This window comes from Cupressus sempervirens, chromosome 10, assembly GCF_028749045.1.
Source record: "Cupressus sempervirens isolate cs-2001-9-10 chromosome 10, ASM2874904v1, whole genome shotgun sequence".
Classification (NCBI taxonomy): domain Eukaryota; kingdom Viridiplantae; phylum Streptophyta; class Pinopsida; order Cupressales; family Cupressaceae; genus Cupressus; species Cupressus sempervirens.
The window spans coordinates 364,736,876-364,755,184 of record NC_143127.1 but is presented as its reverse complement, the minus strand read 5'-3'; the positions used below and the strand labels follow the sequence as shown (position 1 = coordinate 364,755,184).

The 18,309-nt window shown below is 34.1% G+C and overlaps 1 protein-coding gene across 1 annotated transcript in view; it reads right to left on the bottom strand.

The window, feature by feature from the left end:
* Positions 1 to 17,888, bottom strand: part of LOC149534167 (uncharacterized) — a 104,575-nt gene extending 86,687 nt beyond the window's left edge. The window contains exon 1 of the mRNA XM_089805982.1: positions 17,801 to 17,888. Coding sequence (XP_089662108.1) covers positions 17,801 to 17,888 — 88 coding nt within the window. The remainder of the gene's footprint in view (positions 1 to 17,800) is intronic.
* Between the last annotated feature and the right edge of the window lie 421 nt (positions 17,889 to 18,309).

Here is an 18,309-nt window from a genome sequence, read left to right as displayed (position 1 = left end):
AGAATCAAATCAATCTCATGAGGTTGATATGAAGAGGATTTAAGATATGTGAAAGGTACAATTGACCTTGGTTTGTGACATGGCTAAGATGATGATTTCACTTTGTGTGCTTATAGATATGTTGATTGGGAAAGTATTGTGGATGACCAAAATAGTAATACTAGATGTACATTTTTATTGGGTCATAAATTGGTTGCAGGGATTAGTAAAAAGAAAAATTCTTTAACTCAGTTCACTATGAAATAAAAATTTGTTGTTGATACTACTAAGTATTCTAAGATATTATGATTAAAATAGATATTGATTGATATTACAGTGTTGATGAACCTATTATTATGTATTGTGATAACTCAAGTGTTATCAATATTTCAAATAATCATGTACTACATTCAAACATAAATAATATATAGATATATTTTTCTTGAAGGACAAGGTGTTGGAAGCATGAATGCTGATGATATTCCTATGGGGGAGTATTGTAGATATGTTACTATGATGATATGTTACATTCATGATTGAGCTTGTCATTGATGTCAACATAACAGTCTTCTATGGTGTTTGACAGAAGAACAATAGAAGATCAAGTTGGTACGAACAACTAGTTGAGTATTCTCACTATTCAAGATTAGGAGATATGTCTAAGTACTTAGTATATGTAGTCAATGTAAGATGAAGAAATAATAAGTTTGGAAGAAGGAGTTTTGGTGATGTCTATTCTAAGATAGAGTTTACAGAGGTATGTTCTGGTAAACCTGTTATATCTCTTAGCAGAATTGTTATTTTGAGAATCAAGGTTGATGATGTGAAGAAGACATGATGGCGATGATGTGGCTAAGTTATCTCATCATAATATTACATGTACAACAAGATATTGAAGTTGTAAGGTAGAAGATTAATGTTATCGCTAAGTGTAATGTGTTCTTAATGTGAACCTATAATGATTAATATAGAAGATCTAATAGTGGACTCAAGGAATTGTTCTATGGACTCAGTATAAAGGAAGGACATTTTCCTTTATCATATGAAATGTATGAGGATTGATAAGAATTAATTATAAGCAACAGAGAGAGTAGAATGTGAAGTTGAGTAAAGCAAAGCAAAAGTGAAGGAAACTTCATTGCCGATATTTTACTAAGTGGTCTGAGGTCTGATATTTGGATTCAAGGTTCGTGACCTAGTCTACAAGGTCTAACAGTGATTGGTTCAGTTGATAGAACAAAGGAAAGAAGAACATAACAATAAATTGCATGTTTGAGTAATGAGCTCTTCTTGTAGTTGATGGGCTCTTCTTACATACATTTTACTACAAATCCTAAAAGGGTTGGCACAACTCTTGATAGGGTTGGAATCTCCTAACAAGGATTCAAAGTCTCCTAATAGGGAGTCATATGTACTAAATGTTGTAATAGACTCCTAACAGGGTCCATCCTCTAACAAGGAATATTTATAGTAGTACATCATCTTGTGGGCATCATTCCCATCAGGGTTTTCCCTCTGATCAAGGGTTTCCCTAGTTAACATATCTAGTGTAATTTTCTATGTGCATCTCATTATGGTTGTTGTTTACTTTGGTTTAAAGGCTAAGTTTTTTTAAAGAAGATAAATGTTTTAATTGTTGGATAACTAATTCAATATTTCAAAGAATCATGTACTACATTCAAACATAAATAATATATAGATACATTTTTCTTGAAAGACAAGGTGTTGGAAGCATGAATGCTGATGATATTCCTATGGGGGATTATTGTAGATATGTTACTATGATGATATGTTACATTCATGATTGAGCTTGTCATTGATGTCAACATAACAGTCTTCTGTGGTGTCTATTGTAAGATAGGGTTTACAAAGGCATGTTCAAGTAAACCTATTATATCTCTTACAATAATTGTTATTTTGAGAATCAAGGTTGAGGATGTGAAGAAGAAATGTTGGTGATGATATGGCTAAGTTTTCTCATCATAATATTATATGTACGACAAGATATTCAAGTTGCAAGGCAAAAGATTAATGTTATCGCTAAGTGTAATGTGTTCTTAATGTGAACCTATAATGATTAATTGAGAAGGTCTAATAGTGGACTCAAAGAATTGTTCTATGGACTCAGTATAAAGGAAGAACATTTTTCTTTATCATATGAGATGTATGAGGATTGATAAAGAAGTAATTGTAAGCAACAGAGAGAGCAGAATGTAAAGTTGAGTAAAGCAAAGGAAAATTGGAGGAAACTTCATTGCCGAGGTTTTACTGAGTGGTTTGAGGTTTGATATTTGGATTCAAGGTTTGTGACCTAGTCTACAAGGTCTAATAGTGATTGGTTTAGTTGACAGAACAAAGGAAAGAAGAACATAAAAATAAATTTCATGTTTGAGTAATGAGCTCTTCTTGTAGTTGAAATTGCATGTTTGGGTAGTGGGCTCCTCTTGCATACATTTTACTACAAATCCTAAAAGGGTTGGCACAACTCCTAATAGGGTTGGAATCTCCTAACAAGGATTCAAAGTCTCCCAATAAGGAGTCATATGTACTAAATATTGTAATAGACTCCTAACAGGGTCCATCCTCTAACAAGAAATATTTATATTATTACATCATCTTGTGGGCATCATTCCCATCGGGGTTTTTCCTCTGATCAAGGGTTTCCATAGTTAACATATCTAGTTTAATTTTCTATGTGCATCTCATTATGGTTGTTGTTTACTTTGGTTTAATGGTTAAGTTTTTTTAAAGAAGATAAATGTTTTAATTGTTGGATAACTAATTCACCCACCCCACCCCCCTGCCCTCTTAGTTATCTTGGTGGACTATTTTTTATAAAAATTGGTATGAGAGCATCAGGTCCTTGAAAATAAAGTTTAACAATTTTGGGAGATCCATGGTGAGCATGTTCAGAAAAGATAGTCTGAATTTTGATGAAACAAATTATGATAGCTAGAAAGAAAATATGAAGACACATATGTTGTATATGGGTCCAAGATATTGGATCTTGACAAAATTAGCAAAGACAATAATTGTTGAAAAGGATTTGGAAACTTGTACTAAGGCAGAAAGAGATCTTTTTATGTGTGACATGAGAGCTAGAGAAGCCCTATTGACTACACTTCCTAAAATTGAATACAATCAGGTAAAATCACTTGCTACTTTACATTTTATTTGTAAAGCTTTGGAAATTAGTTTTAAGGGTGATGAACATTCTAAGAAATTGAGGTTACAAAGTTGGATTTGTGCATTTCAAAATGCTAAAATAATGGAAGATGAATCTGTAAGAACATTTATAGGTAGAATATTAGAAATTACTACAGGTATTAGATCTCAAGGAGGAACCAAAGAAGATGATGAGGTTATATGGAAGATATTGAACCACCATTTAAGCCAACAGTTCAAATGATATATTTTTTGACATCTTGTACCAAAGATTTCACAAATGAGACTTTGGTTGAAAGACTTGAAGTAGTTGAGCATGAGCTTAGACAGTCTGAAGAATTAACTAGAACAAAGACAACTTTCATTACCTTGAATATTTGACCTAATTTATCAAGGAGCACAAGTGCTAGAGGAGATTTTGCTAGTAGCAACAGATCTAATGAGGACATAAAGATTGAAGGAGTAGCCATTCTGGTAAGAAGAGAAAAAGGTAGTAAGAAAATATTTAAATGTTGGACTTGTGATGAATATGGTCATTACGTATCTATGTGTCCTAAAAGAGAGAAAAACTATAAAGGAAATTACAAACCTAGAAAAGATAGAGAGATTTTGTATGCAAATGAAGAAAATGATTATGATGAACAATTAGTAAGTGCTAGTGATGATGAAATAGGATTTTTGGCAATCAAAGAAGAAAGTCCAAAGAAAGTAGCTTTGGTATTACAAGTTGAAAAGAAATCTAATTGAATAATTGATAGTGGTTGTTCACATCATATGACTGGTGTGAACAAGTTTGTTGACTTCAAAATTCAGGATGGAGGCATTGTCAGAGTTGGAAACAATGCAACATGCCAAGTTAAAGGTATTGGATCTATAACTCTTGATGGTAAAACTAATGTTAAGGATGCATATTTTGTTAATGGCTTGAAGCAAAATCTTTTGAGTGTTCAACAACTAGTGGACAAAGGTTATTAGTTGCAGTTCACAAAGAAGAGATGCATGATTAGAGATAAAGATGGAAAGGTAATTGGAATAGGAACCAGGTCTAGAGGTAATGCATTTTAGTTGAATCCCACTGAAATGACATGTTTGATTGCAAAGGTAGATGACAGTTGGTTATGGCATAAGAGATTTTGTCATATAAACTTTGATAGTCTTGTGAAGACTAGTAGTATGTTTGCAGTTAGAGATTTGCCTAAGATTGTAAAACCTATTAACACAATTTGCAAGGAGTGTGTTTTGGCAAAGCATAAAAAAACTTCTTTTCCCTGTAAGAAGTTTACTACTACAGAGAAATTGGAGATTGTACACATAGATCTTAGTAGTCCTATGAAGACTAAAGGATTCAATGGAGAAAGGTATTTTATGACTCTAGTTGATGACTTTTCTAGAATGATGTGGGTTGAATTTATTAAAGAGAAATATAAGGCATTTGATAAGTTCAAGATATTCAAGAATAATGTTGAGAATGAATCTGATATGAAGATTAAATGTTTAAGATCAGATAGAGGAGGAGAATTTACTTCAAATGATTTTAACATGTTTTGTGAACAAAATGGAATCAAAAGATAGTTATCAGCTCTGAGAACCCCTGAACAAAATGGCATTATAGAGAGAAGGAACTTGTCAATTACAGAAGCAAAAAGACCTATGTTAGTAGAGAATGATGTATCCAAGATGTTTGGAGAAAAGCTATGAATACAAAAATCTACATGATGAACAAAGTGTGAATCAAGAAAGACACAAAGAAAACCCCTTATGAACTATGGTTTGGTCACCACTCACCTACAGTTAAGTATTTTATAATTTTTGGGAGTAAGTGTTATATCAAAAGAGATGATGATATTGGTAAATTTGATGCTAGAAGTGATGAAGGTATGTTTCTTGGTTATTCATTGAAAAGTAAGGCTTATAGATGTTATAATTTGAGAAGTAAGACTATTATGGAAAGTGCAAATGTAAGAATTGATGAGAAATTTAGGATAAGAGAAAGAATGATTGACTACAATTCAGATGATGATGTTATTAATAAGCCAAGAAATGATGAAGTATTTCTTGAGACTAAAAATGATTTGTAGAATGAAGGAGAGTCAAGGTAGGAACAAAGCTCGGAACCTTCAGTAGAGCTAAGAGTAGAGATAGTAACTCCTACTTCAAGAAAGAAAGTGATAAAGAATCACCTATTTGAGTAGAACATCAGAAGTAGAGATAAATGTGTGATGAAAATAAGTAAAGTCAATGAAGAACTATGTTTGATATCTCAAGTTGAACCTAAGAATGCAGATGAAGCATGTAAAGATGATTATTGGAAACAAGCTATGAAAGAGGAATTGGATCAGATAGTAAAGAATTAGACATGGGAATTGGTCCCTAGACTAGTAGACAAAAATGTGATAGGAACTAAATGGGTATTCAGGAACAAGATGAATGAGCAAGGTGAAGTTGTAAGGAAAAATAAAAGGTTGGTATGTAAAGGTTACTCACAACAAGAAGGAATAGACTATGATGAGACCTATGCTCTAGTGGCTAGAATAGAAGTAGGAAGATTATTCTTAGCCTATGCAACACAAGAAATTCAAAATGTATAAGATGGATGTCAAATCAGCATTTTTAAATGGAGAACTTGAAGAAGAAGTGTACGTTGAGTAGCATGAAGATTTTCCTTTGACAAATGATAAGGACGTAGTATGCAAACTGAAGAAAGCATTGTATGGCTTGAAACAAGCACCTAGAACCTGGTATGCAAGGTTGGACAAGCATTTGACAAAGCTTGGATATAGAAAAGGTATAGCATATAGTAATCTCTATTGGAAAGAAATTGATGATGGTTTGATGATTTTGGTAATATTTGTTGATGATATCATATTTGGAGGAAATGATGATGAAAGTGATAAGTTCACAGAAGAGATAGAAAAGGAATTGAGATGAGTATGATAGGAGAAATAAAATATTTTCTACGATTATAGATTGTAAAAAATAAAGAAGGAATATTTATTTCTTAGACTAAGTATTTGAATGATTTATTGAAAATGTTTGGTTTGGAAACATGCAAACCCATTGGAGCACCTATGTAACTGGACACAAGTTATCTACAAAAGATGAGACACCTATTGTTGAGCAGAAGAAGTACAGATCTATGATCAGATGATTGCAATATTTGACTCACACAAGGCCAGATATAGAAAATGTCGTTGGAATTATTGCAAGATTTCAAGTTGATCTTAGAGAAGCACATTATGCAGCAGTCAAAAGGATATTTAGATATCTACAAGGAACATTTGAGTTTGAATTTTGGTATGATAGATCTAATGATTTTACTCTAAGTGCTTATACTGATGTTGATTGGTAGGTAGTATGGATGACAGAAAGAGCACTAGTGGTGGAGCCTTCTTTCTTGGAGGAAGATTAGTTTCTTAGCTAAGCAAGAAGCAAGACTATACATCACAAAGTACAATAGAAGTAAAATATGTTTTAGTAGTAAACAATTGCAATCAAGTTGTTTGGATGAAGCAGATGCTAAAGGATATAATGATAGAAATTAGTGAACCTATTGTCATACACTGTGACAACACAAGCACAATAAATATGTCTAAGAATCTAGTGTTTCATTTGAAGACCAAGCACATTTCTATTAATTATAACATGTTAAGAGAGAAAGTTATAGAAAAGGATATTAGATTGGAGTATGTGAGCACTAAAGAGAATATCACAAATATATTCACTAAGCCTCTTCCCAAAGAGACTTTTGAGTATTTGCGAGATATGCTAGGGGTTATACCCCTTCCTACATTAGAGTAGAAGATGCAAGAGTGCATTAGTCTAGTGTAACAGAGCACCATTTTTTTTTGAACTAAATGTTGATGTTTCCTATATGGGGGAGAATTTGTGATGGATAGAGTCATCTAGGACTCTTGCTAAATGCTGCTTTGAACAATGTCTTTGGACACTTGAGCTAGCAAGAATCAGTTGTTGTTGAGTTTGATGGTTGTTGAAACCTTTGACATTGATATCAATGGGGGAGAAGTTCGACATGAAAAACATCATGAAGTAAGAACAAGTAAAACATGTTTAGAAGAAGCACAACATGGAATGACAGTTTGATAGAAAGCACATTTAGGTATATCAACGAGGAGAATGATTGATGAAGATGATTTGAAAAGAAAGATAAAAAAATCTTTTGTTGGTATTCTTGGATTTAGATGTTTTTCATCTATGTTGTCATCATGCCAAAGGGGGATTTTTTTGGAAGCATGAATGCTGATGATATTCCTATGGGGGAGTATTGTAGACATGTTACTATGATGATATGATACATTCATGACTAAGTTTTTCATTGATGTCAACATAGCAGTCTTCTGTGGTATCTGATAGAAGAACAATAGAAAGATCAAGTTGGTATGGATGACTAGTTCAGTATTCTCACTGTCTGAGGTTATGGGAGATACGTCTGAGTATCTAGTATGTGCAATCAATGTTGGCTAAATAAATGATAAGTCTAGAAGAAGTTATGTATGTTTTGGTGATCTCTATTCTTAGATAGAGTTTACAGAGGCATGTTCTACTAAACTTGTTATATCTCTTAGCAAAATTGTTATTTTGAGAATCGAGGTTGAGGATGCAAAGAAGACATGTTGGCAATGATGTGGCTAAGTTCACTTGTCATAATATTACATGTATGGAAAGATATTAAAATTGCAAGGTGAAAGATTGATGTTATCACCAAATTTAACATGTTCTTAATGTGGTCCTATAATGATTAATTGAGAAGGTCTAACAAACGACTTAGGGAATTGTTTTATGGAATCGGTATAAAGGAAGGACATTTTCATTTATCATACAAGACCGATGAGGATTGATAAGAAGTAATTTTAATCAATAGAGAGAGTAGAATGTGAAGTTTAACAGAGGAGAGCGAAAGTGAAGGAAACTTCATTGCCAAGGTTTTGTTGAGTGATTTGAGGTTTAATATTTGGATCCAAGGTTCATGACCTAGTCTAAAAGGTTTGACAATGATTGGTTTAGTTGATAGAATAAAGGAAAGGAGAACATAATAGTAAATTGCATGTTTGAGCAGTGAGCTCTTCTTGTAGTTGAAATTGCATGTTTGGGCAATAGGCTCTTCTTGCATACATTGTACTACAACTCATAATAGGGTTGACACAACTCCTAATAGGGTTGGAATCTCCTAATAGGGATTCAAAGTCTCCTAATAGGGACTCATATATACTAAATGTTGTAATAGACTCCTAACAGGGTCCATCCTCTAACAAGGAATATTTATATTAGTACATCATCTTGTGCGCATCATTCCCATTGGGGTTTTCCCCCTAATCAAGGGTTTCCCTAGTTAACATATCTAGTGTAATTATCTATGTGCATCTTATTATGGTTGTTGTTTACTTTGGTTGAATGATTAAGTTTGTTTAAAGAAGATAAATGTTTTAATTGTTGGTTAACTGATTCACCTCCCCCCCCCCCTCTCAGTTATCTTGGTGGACTATTATTTCTAACACAAGGTAGTTGAGAAGGAAGTTAAGTTGGAGCATGCATCCACTAAGGATTAGATTGCAAATATCCTCACTAAGCTTTTACCTAAGGATACTTTTGTGTTCCTAAGGGAAATTATAGGTATTATTAGCCCTCCTAATTAGATATGATATGCATTAGTCCAAGAAAACTTACAAAGTTATATTTTTATTCTTGGATTGAAGTAACTAGGTGTTTCCTTATGGGGAGTAGTGAGTGTAGTGAGTAGTTAGTGCAAAGATGTTTATTAAAAAAGATTGGATCTATAACTACTGTTTGAAAAATTAGATGATGCACAAATACATGTATTTGGAAGGATTATTGCATATGACATATATGAGGTTTCTAAAGATTAGAGTGAGATTTGAGAGAGTTACATGTGATTTACTAGAGTTTTTTGGTGTACAAAAGTATTTACTTATTACACTCACTTAATTTTACTTAGGTTAATGCATTATTTTATCATTTCTTAGGTGAGATGCTTAGGAGTTTGTGTACTCATATGAGTTGTCATGTTGACAACACAGGAGTAAGAAACTCTAATTCAGCACATGGTGTCTACAAAAATGGAGTTTGCATAATTAACTAAGTTGTCATGTTGACAATATAGTTATTAGCAGTCTTTTTTTAGCACATGGTGTCTACAACATAATTTTACATGCTACACCTTTGTAGGCTTATCCTCTCATCATCATACTAACTCCTTTGCTTAATGGAGGATAATCCACTCCTAGTGGACATGTGCCTCATTGTAAGACTTATCAATGTGCTGATTCCTAGTCAGTCTAGAGGCCTTTATATTCAGGCACTCCTAGTGTACTTGTACATGACATTACATCAATTCAGCTGATGTTGTTATTCTAATCATACTCTTTTGGTCTATTCTTGTGCTTGTGCTTAAGTTCCTTGATCTTGGGTGAATTTTCCCTAAGACAAATTCTTACATGGTACCAGAGCCAAGGGAATTTTCTCTTTACATAGCCATAGGAGATTGATCTTGCTTCACCTCTTTGAGGACCTCAACCCAGATCCAAAGTATCGCAGTCATTGCAAGTGTCTAGAGCTAAAGTGGACCTCGCCATTGCATCTAGAATGTTGATTCGGTGAATATAGACTATAAATTCACCTACTCTAGGCCATAGTGGATTTTGATGCAATTTTTTTTATCAAACCGGCACCTGAAGGCCTGATTTGCAAATCTAGTATAATCCTTTTTTAGATCTGCAATTTATTCTTTAGAGCCAATTTTTTTTCTGCAAATCTGTCAGCTTTTTCAGAACTTTTATTTGTAAATTTTCAAAAAAGATTTAGCTCGTCAGGCTTGTAGAGATTTTTTTTCGTAGGAATTGGGTGATCAAATCTCGGCCCCTATAGGAGGAATATTCACTGTAATTCTAGAATATTCTTTCATCAGCAAACAACCCACCAAACTGATGACATTCCATAGTTCACAATGGCATCAGCCACACATTCCTGCCAAACTTGGCGAGCTACATTCACAAATCTGGTGAATCCCATTTTATTTACCATTTGCAAGCTTCTCCTTATATAATACCCACTATTCTTGTGGCTTGGGCATGTGGGATTAAATATAATCCCACTGTTGATCATCTTTTACCTCCAACCACCCGAGTTTCCTTCTCCGATGTTTAACACTATGATTTTCTGGCACCGAAACTCAAAGATTGGCCATCGCTACACAGTCTAACCTTTGGCCTAATATTTTGGGATTCCTCCCATTGTCGGCCATCACACTATGATTTCCAGCCATCCATAACTCTGGTGACCTACAACTCCTTCCAGCCCATGCAACCCTTGCCATGTGACATAACCCCCATCCTCCACATGTATAGTGGATAATGCTAGTGGACACGTCATAGACGGGACACGTGGTTAGTCTCAGACATCCACATCAACCACTGCTCAGTCGACACGTGGCACAACACATCATCTAAGCTATACCCTACCCAGTCAACTCCCACATGGAGTCCATGTCAGCATCCTTATCCACTAACTTTGACACATCATCCTTGCTATCTGTATTTTTTGTACAATTCTATATAGCTATACCTTCGACATGTCAGTGATCGTACCTGTCATGTCATCAAGGCAACCTATTTTTGTTGACATCAGCATTTTATGAGCCTAAATTTGACAACTATCAGACCGTCATTTCTAGGAAAATTTGAATTGCTATGACAGTCATTTGACCATCAAATTTAATACAGTATTTTTCTTCCTAGATCCCTCTCTAGATGTAGTTTTGATTTCATAGTCTGACTTTGGGAGGCCATAACTCAGTCATTTGGACTCCAAATCAGATGCAATTTTTTTGATTTTCGGTAGAATTTCTTGAAATTTTTAGTGGTTCTATTCTTTTATGGTTTTGGTGCACAAATTTTTCAAAAATTGCATCTTTTGATGACTGCGCCTATCCAATCCTGCATTTTGCAACTTCAAACACTCCGTACGGGTTCATCTGGACACATTTTTCAGGTTCTATTTTGTTTTAAAGTGCTTTATTTTTTGTCTACTTTCTAGATCTGCAATCAGATTATAGGCTTGTGTGGACAAAAATATCACTTTCAGACTTAGGGCCTTTTCTGCAATGTATTGCTTTGATTACTTTTCAAAATTGTTGTACATCTAAGCTACAATGCTTAGTGACAGATTTGAGCCTCAAAAGGCAGTTGTAAATAGAAAAATTAGAAGTCTAATTTGTACATTTTGACAAGTGGCCTATTGTACATGTACAACATATAAAGTGCTAAAAGCATCATTTTTGGGGGGTTCTTTTGATTAGGTGAATGGGGGTGGGGGTGTATTTTGTGTTCTTGTGTCTCTCTTTTGTGCTCTTTTCATTTTCTACATCGTGGGTTCACCTAAAACTTGACTTCTAACTTCAAACAATTATACTACATGGAAAGATATTATATGTAGTAGATTAATGGAAAAAGGTTTAAATCTGTATGTTGATGGTATAATTGTAAAACCCACAGATGCTACAACACTAGTTGATTGGAAAATTAAAGACAATTAGGCTTTGGGAATTATTGGGAGTTGTGTTCATAGAGATCTCTTCTTCCACATTTCCAACTTTAAGGAAGCCAAGCCTGCTTGGGACAAACTTGAAGTTTTATATGGTAAGGTAGATGAGGAAAAGGGATACCAAATTTAAGTTAACCTACTTCTCTTGGATCCTAAGAATTTGGACACAATTCAAGATTATATTGACAAAGCTAATGAGTTGATAGCACTACTTAAAGATTGTGGTAATCCCATGAAGGATGATTGATTGATTCATCACATTTTTAAGAGGCTACCTTCAGAGTATGCATCTTTGGTTTCGAGTTACAACACTCATAGGTTGACCATGGAAAGTGCCTTCACTAAGCCTACATTTGATGCATTTGCATAAATGTTGATGTTGGAACAATCTAAGTTGATAGGTATGGGAATTCTCAAGTCATCAAAGACCAAAGCAGTAGTGGCTAGCAATGAGAACCAATCACACCAACAAGGTAAAAGTTATAGCAACAAGAAGAAGAAGCAGTGGAAGCAAAAATCACAATTAGAGACACAAAAATCTACCTCCTGACTACAAGGCAATTCTTCATTCAAAAATAAGGGAAACAATGATAAGAAGGACAAACTATTTTGTGCATATTGTAAGAAATTGAATCATGATGAGCATCATTGCAAGACAAAGAGAATCGATGAGTTGGAAAACCTACTCAAGAAGAACAAAATCAATGTGCCAAATGCTTCCAAGGATTCAACTCCACCCACTTCAAAGGGAAAAGGGCAAGCACTTATGGCCGGTTCAAGTTCTTTAGGGGAATGGATTCTTGACTCAGGTGCCTCCTATCATATGGGTTCTTCAAAAGGAGACTTTCCTTCATTGAAGTATTCTAAGGTACCCCACATCTTTGTAGGAGATGATGCAAAAATGGAAGTTGAAGGGAAAGGACAAGTTGAGATGGAAAATGGGGAGTTCAAAGAAATTCTTTATGTTCCCAACCTTAGCTCTAATCTCCTTTCAATCTACCAAATCACTCACTAAGGAGATGGCAATAAAGTTGAGTTCCTTCCAGATTCAGTAATGGTGCACAATCTTAAAGATGATTCAGTGGTTGCAATGGGTAAAGTCAATCATCACAAAAGGCTTTATTCTTTCTCCCACTCCTAATTCTCCTTCACATGCCTTCTTGAATCAATCTCATTGACAAAGAAAATTATGGCATGAGCAATATGGTCATCTTGCCTTCCACTATCTTCATCAAATTTGCTCAACAAATATGGTCAAAGGTCTACCTATAATCAACTTTTCTAAGGGTGAATATTCAATTTTTTCAATGGATATGCATCTAGAAGAGAAGTATGATAAAGGGAAGTCTTGTAGAGCATCAATCACTCTTGAGTTGGTTCACATAGGTCTAGCAGGTCCTTTTGTAGTAACATTAGTTAGCAAGGGTTGCTACATCTTCAATTTCATTGATGACTTTTCATGCTATACATGGGTCTACTTTCTTGACCACAAGAATGAAGTGTTTGACAAGTTTCTATCCTTCAAAAGTCTTGTTGAAAAACAATCAAGGAAATTGATTAAAGTTCTTTGCATGGACAATGAAAGTAGATATGTGAACTCAAGACTTAGAGACTTTTGTAAACTTGAGGGTATTCATTTTCAGAATCCAATAGCATTCAGTCTGCAAAAGACAAGTGTTGTAGAAATAAGGATTAGAACTCTTATGTCTATGGAAAGTTGCATGATTCAAGCTAAGTCTCTTGATCCATCACTTGAGGTCAAAGCTATAAGCAATGCCAATCACATACTTAATAGATCTCCTCATAATGTCTTAGATGGAAAGACTCCTTTTGAGGCATGGTGCAACAGAAAACCAGTTGTGAAACACTTTAGAGTCTTTGGTTGTCCAACAAGGGCAAACATATCTTCCACGGAGTGCAAGCGACCACCACCAATGCCTTGTACTTTCATCAGATATGAAGACATTATTAAGGCATATAGACTTATGGATCCTAAGACTCATGAGATTTTTATAGAGAGGAATGTTCACTTTGAGGAAAGTTCACCCAGATTATCCTCTAATCCTCTCTGTACTTCATACATTGTGGAAACTAATAGCAACAATAGTGATAGTGATTCAATAGATTTAGATATGTGGGATCCTACTAACAGATACAACACAATGTCACAACATCAACACATTCCACATGCATACATTGCTACAATGGTAGGTCCATGCAAATCAAAATAGTAGGGTACACCTTTTCTACTAGCTCTAGCATCAGGGGATGACTACATAGCAAATATTTTAGGTTTGTTTGTGGAGTCATACATAGCAGATTCAGGAGACTTCATCAATGATATACATCTTCTCTTTGATGAAGATGACCCTTCTTCAATTTTTGCGAGGGCCCACTCTGACCCTCTTTTCCATTCTCTATGTGATCAATCTTTCTAGGTTGAAATGATTGTGGATCCTTATGTACAATAGTTGTAGGAGGTTTCTTTATCATTCGAGGATATAGTTTATTCTTTGGGACAGGTTCTACATTCATCCTTGCTAGAACTACACTCATCCTTTTTAGCAGTATTGGAAGGGGTAACCATTAGTATCGACACACGGATAGTTGAGCAGGTTTTAGAGACATCATTGATCTTCAAGATTCTTTCTACACATTGGGGAAGCATCTCAATCGTACCTATGATATTGTTTCTTCCAAAGGGGAGGAAATTATTCAGCAGTCATGCATCAACTTCTACATTAGAGCAGCTATCACTAATGGGCATTCTACATTGTGGGGGGGGACTACCTTGTCTCCTTTCTTCTTCTCTCTTTTGGGGGGGGCCTTTTCCTTTTTTAAGATTGTGTTCTTCTCATACTTCTCTTTTGTATATACTTGATCTATGTCAACATGGGGGGGTCTTGATTATTCCATCCATCCATGCATCTTGATTTTTCATCTCTCTTTTTGGGAGCATTTTTCCCATGAGGTTTTCCCTCTTTCTCTGCTTTATAAGAGATTGCATTGCATTTTGTACATGGGTACCTAACATGGCCTAGTAGCCAGGACCCATCATGCATTTTTGTTCTAGCTTTCTTAAGCTTAAGTGCATTCCCCTAAGTTGCACTTAAGGGGGGGTGTTGGTGTAATAAGTATTTACTTATTACTCTTACTTAAATTTACTTAGGTCAATGCATTATTTTATTATTTCTTAGGTGAGACACTTATGAGTTTGCATACTCATATGAGTTGTTATGTTGACAACACTGGATTAAGCAACTCTAATTCAACATATGGTGTCTACAACACTAGAGTTTGCATAATTAACTGAGTTGTCATGTTGAGAACATAGTTATTAGCACTTTTATTTTAGCACATGGTGTCTACAACATAATTTTACATGCTACATCTTTGTAGGCTTATCCTCTCATCATCACATTGACTCCTATACTTAATGGAGGATAATCCACTTCTGGTGGACATGTGCCTTGTTGTAAGACTTATCAGTGTGTTGACTCCTAGTTATTCTATAGGCCTTTATATTTAGGCACTCCTTGTATACTTGTACATAAAATTACATCAATTTAGTTGATATTGTTATTTTGATCATACTCTTTGGGTCTATTCTTGTGCTTCTTCTTGAGTTCCTTGATCTTGGGTGAATTCTCCCTAAGAAAAATTCTTATAGTATTTTGGTGATTAGTTAATTTTTAGGAAAGATAAACTGAAAAATTTTAGATTAATATGAGCAAGGTGGTAAATGTGAAGTTTTCTAGAATATATAGTCCACCAATAGGGGGGGGGGGGGTGGGAGGGCATCAATTATCCAACTAATATCACAATTATCAACCTTATTAAATTTTAACCATATAAGCAATATAACTAGAAACCACAAGAAGATACTCATACACAATAACACCAGATATGTTAACTATGGATACCCTTGATCATAGGGAAAACCCCAATGGGGATGGTACCCACAAGATGATGTACTAATATAAATATTTCTTGTTAGCGGATGGACCCTATTAGGATTCTATGAATACATTTTGTACATATGAGTCCTTGTTAGGAGACTTTGAATCCCTATTAGGAGATTCCAACCCTGTTAGGAGTTGTGGAAGATAACTTGACCCACTACCCAAACAACTTCAAGGATAAGACTGATGAACCCACTGTCCAAATGATCTCTATATTATTCTGTAGTGCCTACCCTTGTTTACATTTTTCTGGACACATTATTGCTATCACGGTCGAACTCTTTTAGACTGGTTTTATGATGATGGTTAGTACTATTTTTTTGAGACTATCAAATATTATGCTATGGATTCAGTTGATGTATGATGAGATTACTTAGACTCTACATTTCATGTATGTATGATGATTATTATGTTATTTACAGTTATTGATGATGATTAGTTAGATGGTTATTATCACATGTGTTTTCTTATGGATACTTACCCCATACTTGCATGTGTATGGTGTGCATGTTTGTTCTCTTATTGTATGGCGTTTCTGATGTGGTTAAGGAAGGGAGTCCTAGTCACCTGCTAGTCAAGATCTACACGATGCACCACTTCTTGCCATTGCATGTTTAGCTTAGCATATATATATTGTATGTACATGCATGGATTTTATGTAGGTTGCAGGTACCGAGTATCGACTTCCTTGAATTGCCAGGATGAGCGTACCCTATCGCACTATCTCAATGGTAAGAGAGGGGAGATAAATTCTCAAGTCCAAATCCTAAACCCTTAAACCATTTTTCCTAAAAAGATAGGACACGTATCTAATATACTTTACCTTCCGAATGTGTCAGATGACATAATTCGTGATTGTTAACCCTTTAGACTGATTTTGTATGGATTGTTCTATGATGGGTTTTCATATTTTATCTTGGATGTCTATGGTGAATTTTCTATTAATTAAGTCTTAAATTAAAAGATTTAATTAATAATTTAATTATTTTGGGAAAAATTAATATAATATCATGATCTTTTGATATTTTGATTATAATTAATTAAATGGGAATTAATTGAGAAAAATAATTAAATAAAAGAAATTAAAATTTATAATAATAATATAAATAATAATAATAAAAGTAATAAAAAAGAATTAAAATAAAAGTTATAAGTCTACCTAGGAGTAAACGTACCTCTTGATTGCACATATGTCAACAACATAGGAGTTAGCACACAAATTAAGCACATGGTGTCTACAACCTTGTGACTCATCTAGAAGGTTGGAAAAGACTCGTGCTTGGTTGTCAACACCTTCTGGTTGTTTCTAGAGACATTCTAGGTGCTTCTTGAGAGTTCTTTATATTCAGGCACTCCTAAAAGCTTAGGGAGCGTGTTTGGAGGACCCGAGAATGTTGGAGGAGGAAGGAGCTTGCTCAACAGATTCTGAGGAGAAGTGAATTAGCATCAGTGTCTAGGTAGACACTTGTGAATTTTGCATATGAAATTTCGCTTCTTGCACTTCTTGTTTTCTTCGTGTCTTCTGAATGCTTTCTGAGGATTTTCATATCTTGGTTGCATGCATTTTTCATGGGTAGTTAAATTCCATATAAGAAATTTTCATATGCGTAGATCTGATGAAATTATGGGGCTAGGGTTTTCAGATGCGTATGGACAAACCTATTATAAGGATAATGGGTAAATTTAGAGAACAATTATTTTAAAGGAAAATTCTTAACTTATTGATTTGGGAAAGCCCTTTTGTTTTAATACTATGTATATGTTTCCTTTAAAATATACAAGTCTGCATACATACATACATACATACATACATACATACATACATACATACATACATACATACATACATACATATATATATATATATATATATATATATATATTATAAAAATGTCGTAGTGGTAGCAATCTGCATACACACACACACACACACACACACACACACACATACATACATACATACATACATACATACATATATATATATAATTACATGCTGCTTATTTGAAAAACGCAGTAGAAAATATGTATTAAAATTTGAACTCGCATATGGGGGAAAACATTTTTTTTAAATGTTATAAAAAAAAATTAATCAAGGTACCCGCTATCTTGCAAGGTACCTGCCGTTGCAAGTACTGTGACGACAAAGGGTACGATTGTACCCACTGTCACCGCAGGCCCTGCGATAGCACAGTTTAACACATGCATTATGTGTTTTATTTTTTTTAATTGAAATATGTGATTCGATTTTAATGCGATATTGATATTAAAGTTATTAAATATTAATAAATTTTAAATATCGATTATTATATATTATTAAATATTAATTATTATTTAATATTAATTATTATATATATTATAAATAGAATTCTATTAATAAATTAATTCTTAAATAATTAATCATTTTATAATATTTTAGTTTACTAATATAAATCCAATTTAATCGGTCTTAGAATGAAGGTTAGATTATGAGGATGAGTTGTGCTTGTTTTCATTGAATTTTTCTTATGTCCTATAAAACACGATGGGGGTATTTTTCAAATATTGTATACACTCTTAGTAACATCTTAATATATAGATTTAATGGGTTACAGGGAAAATACTTTTATCTACCAAAAAAATACATGGG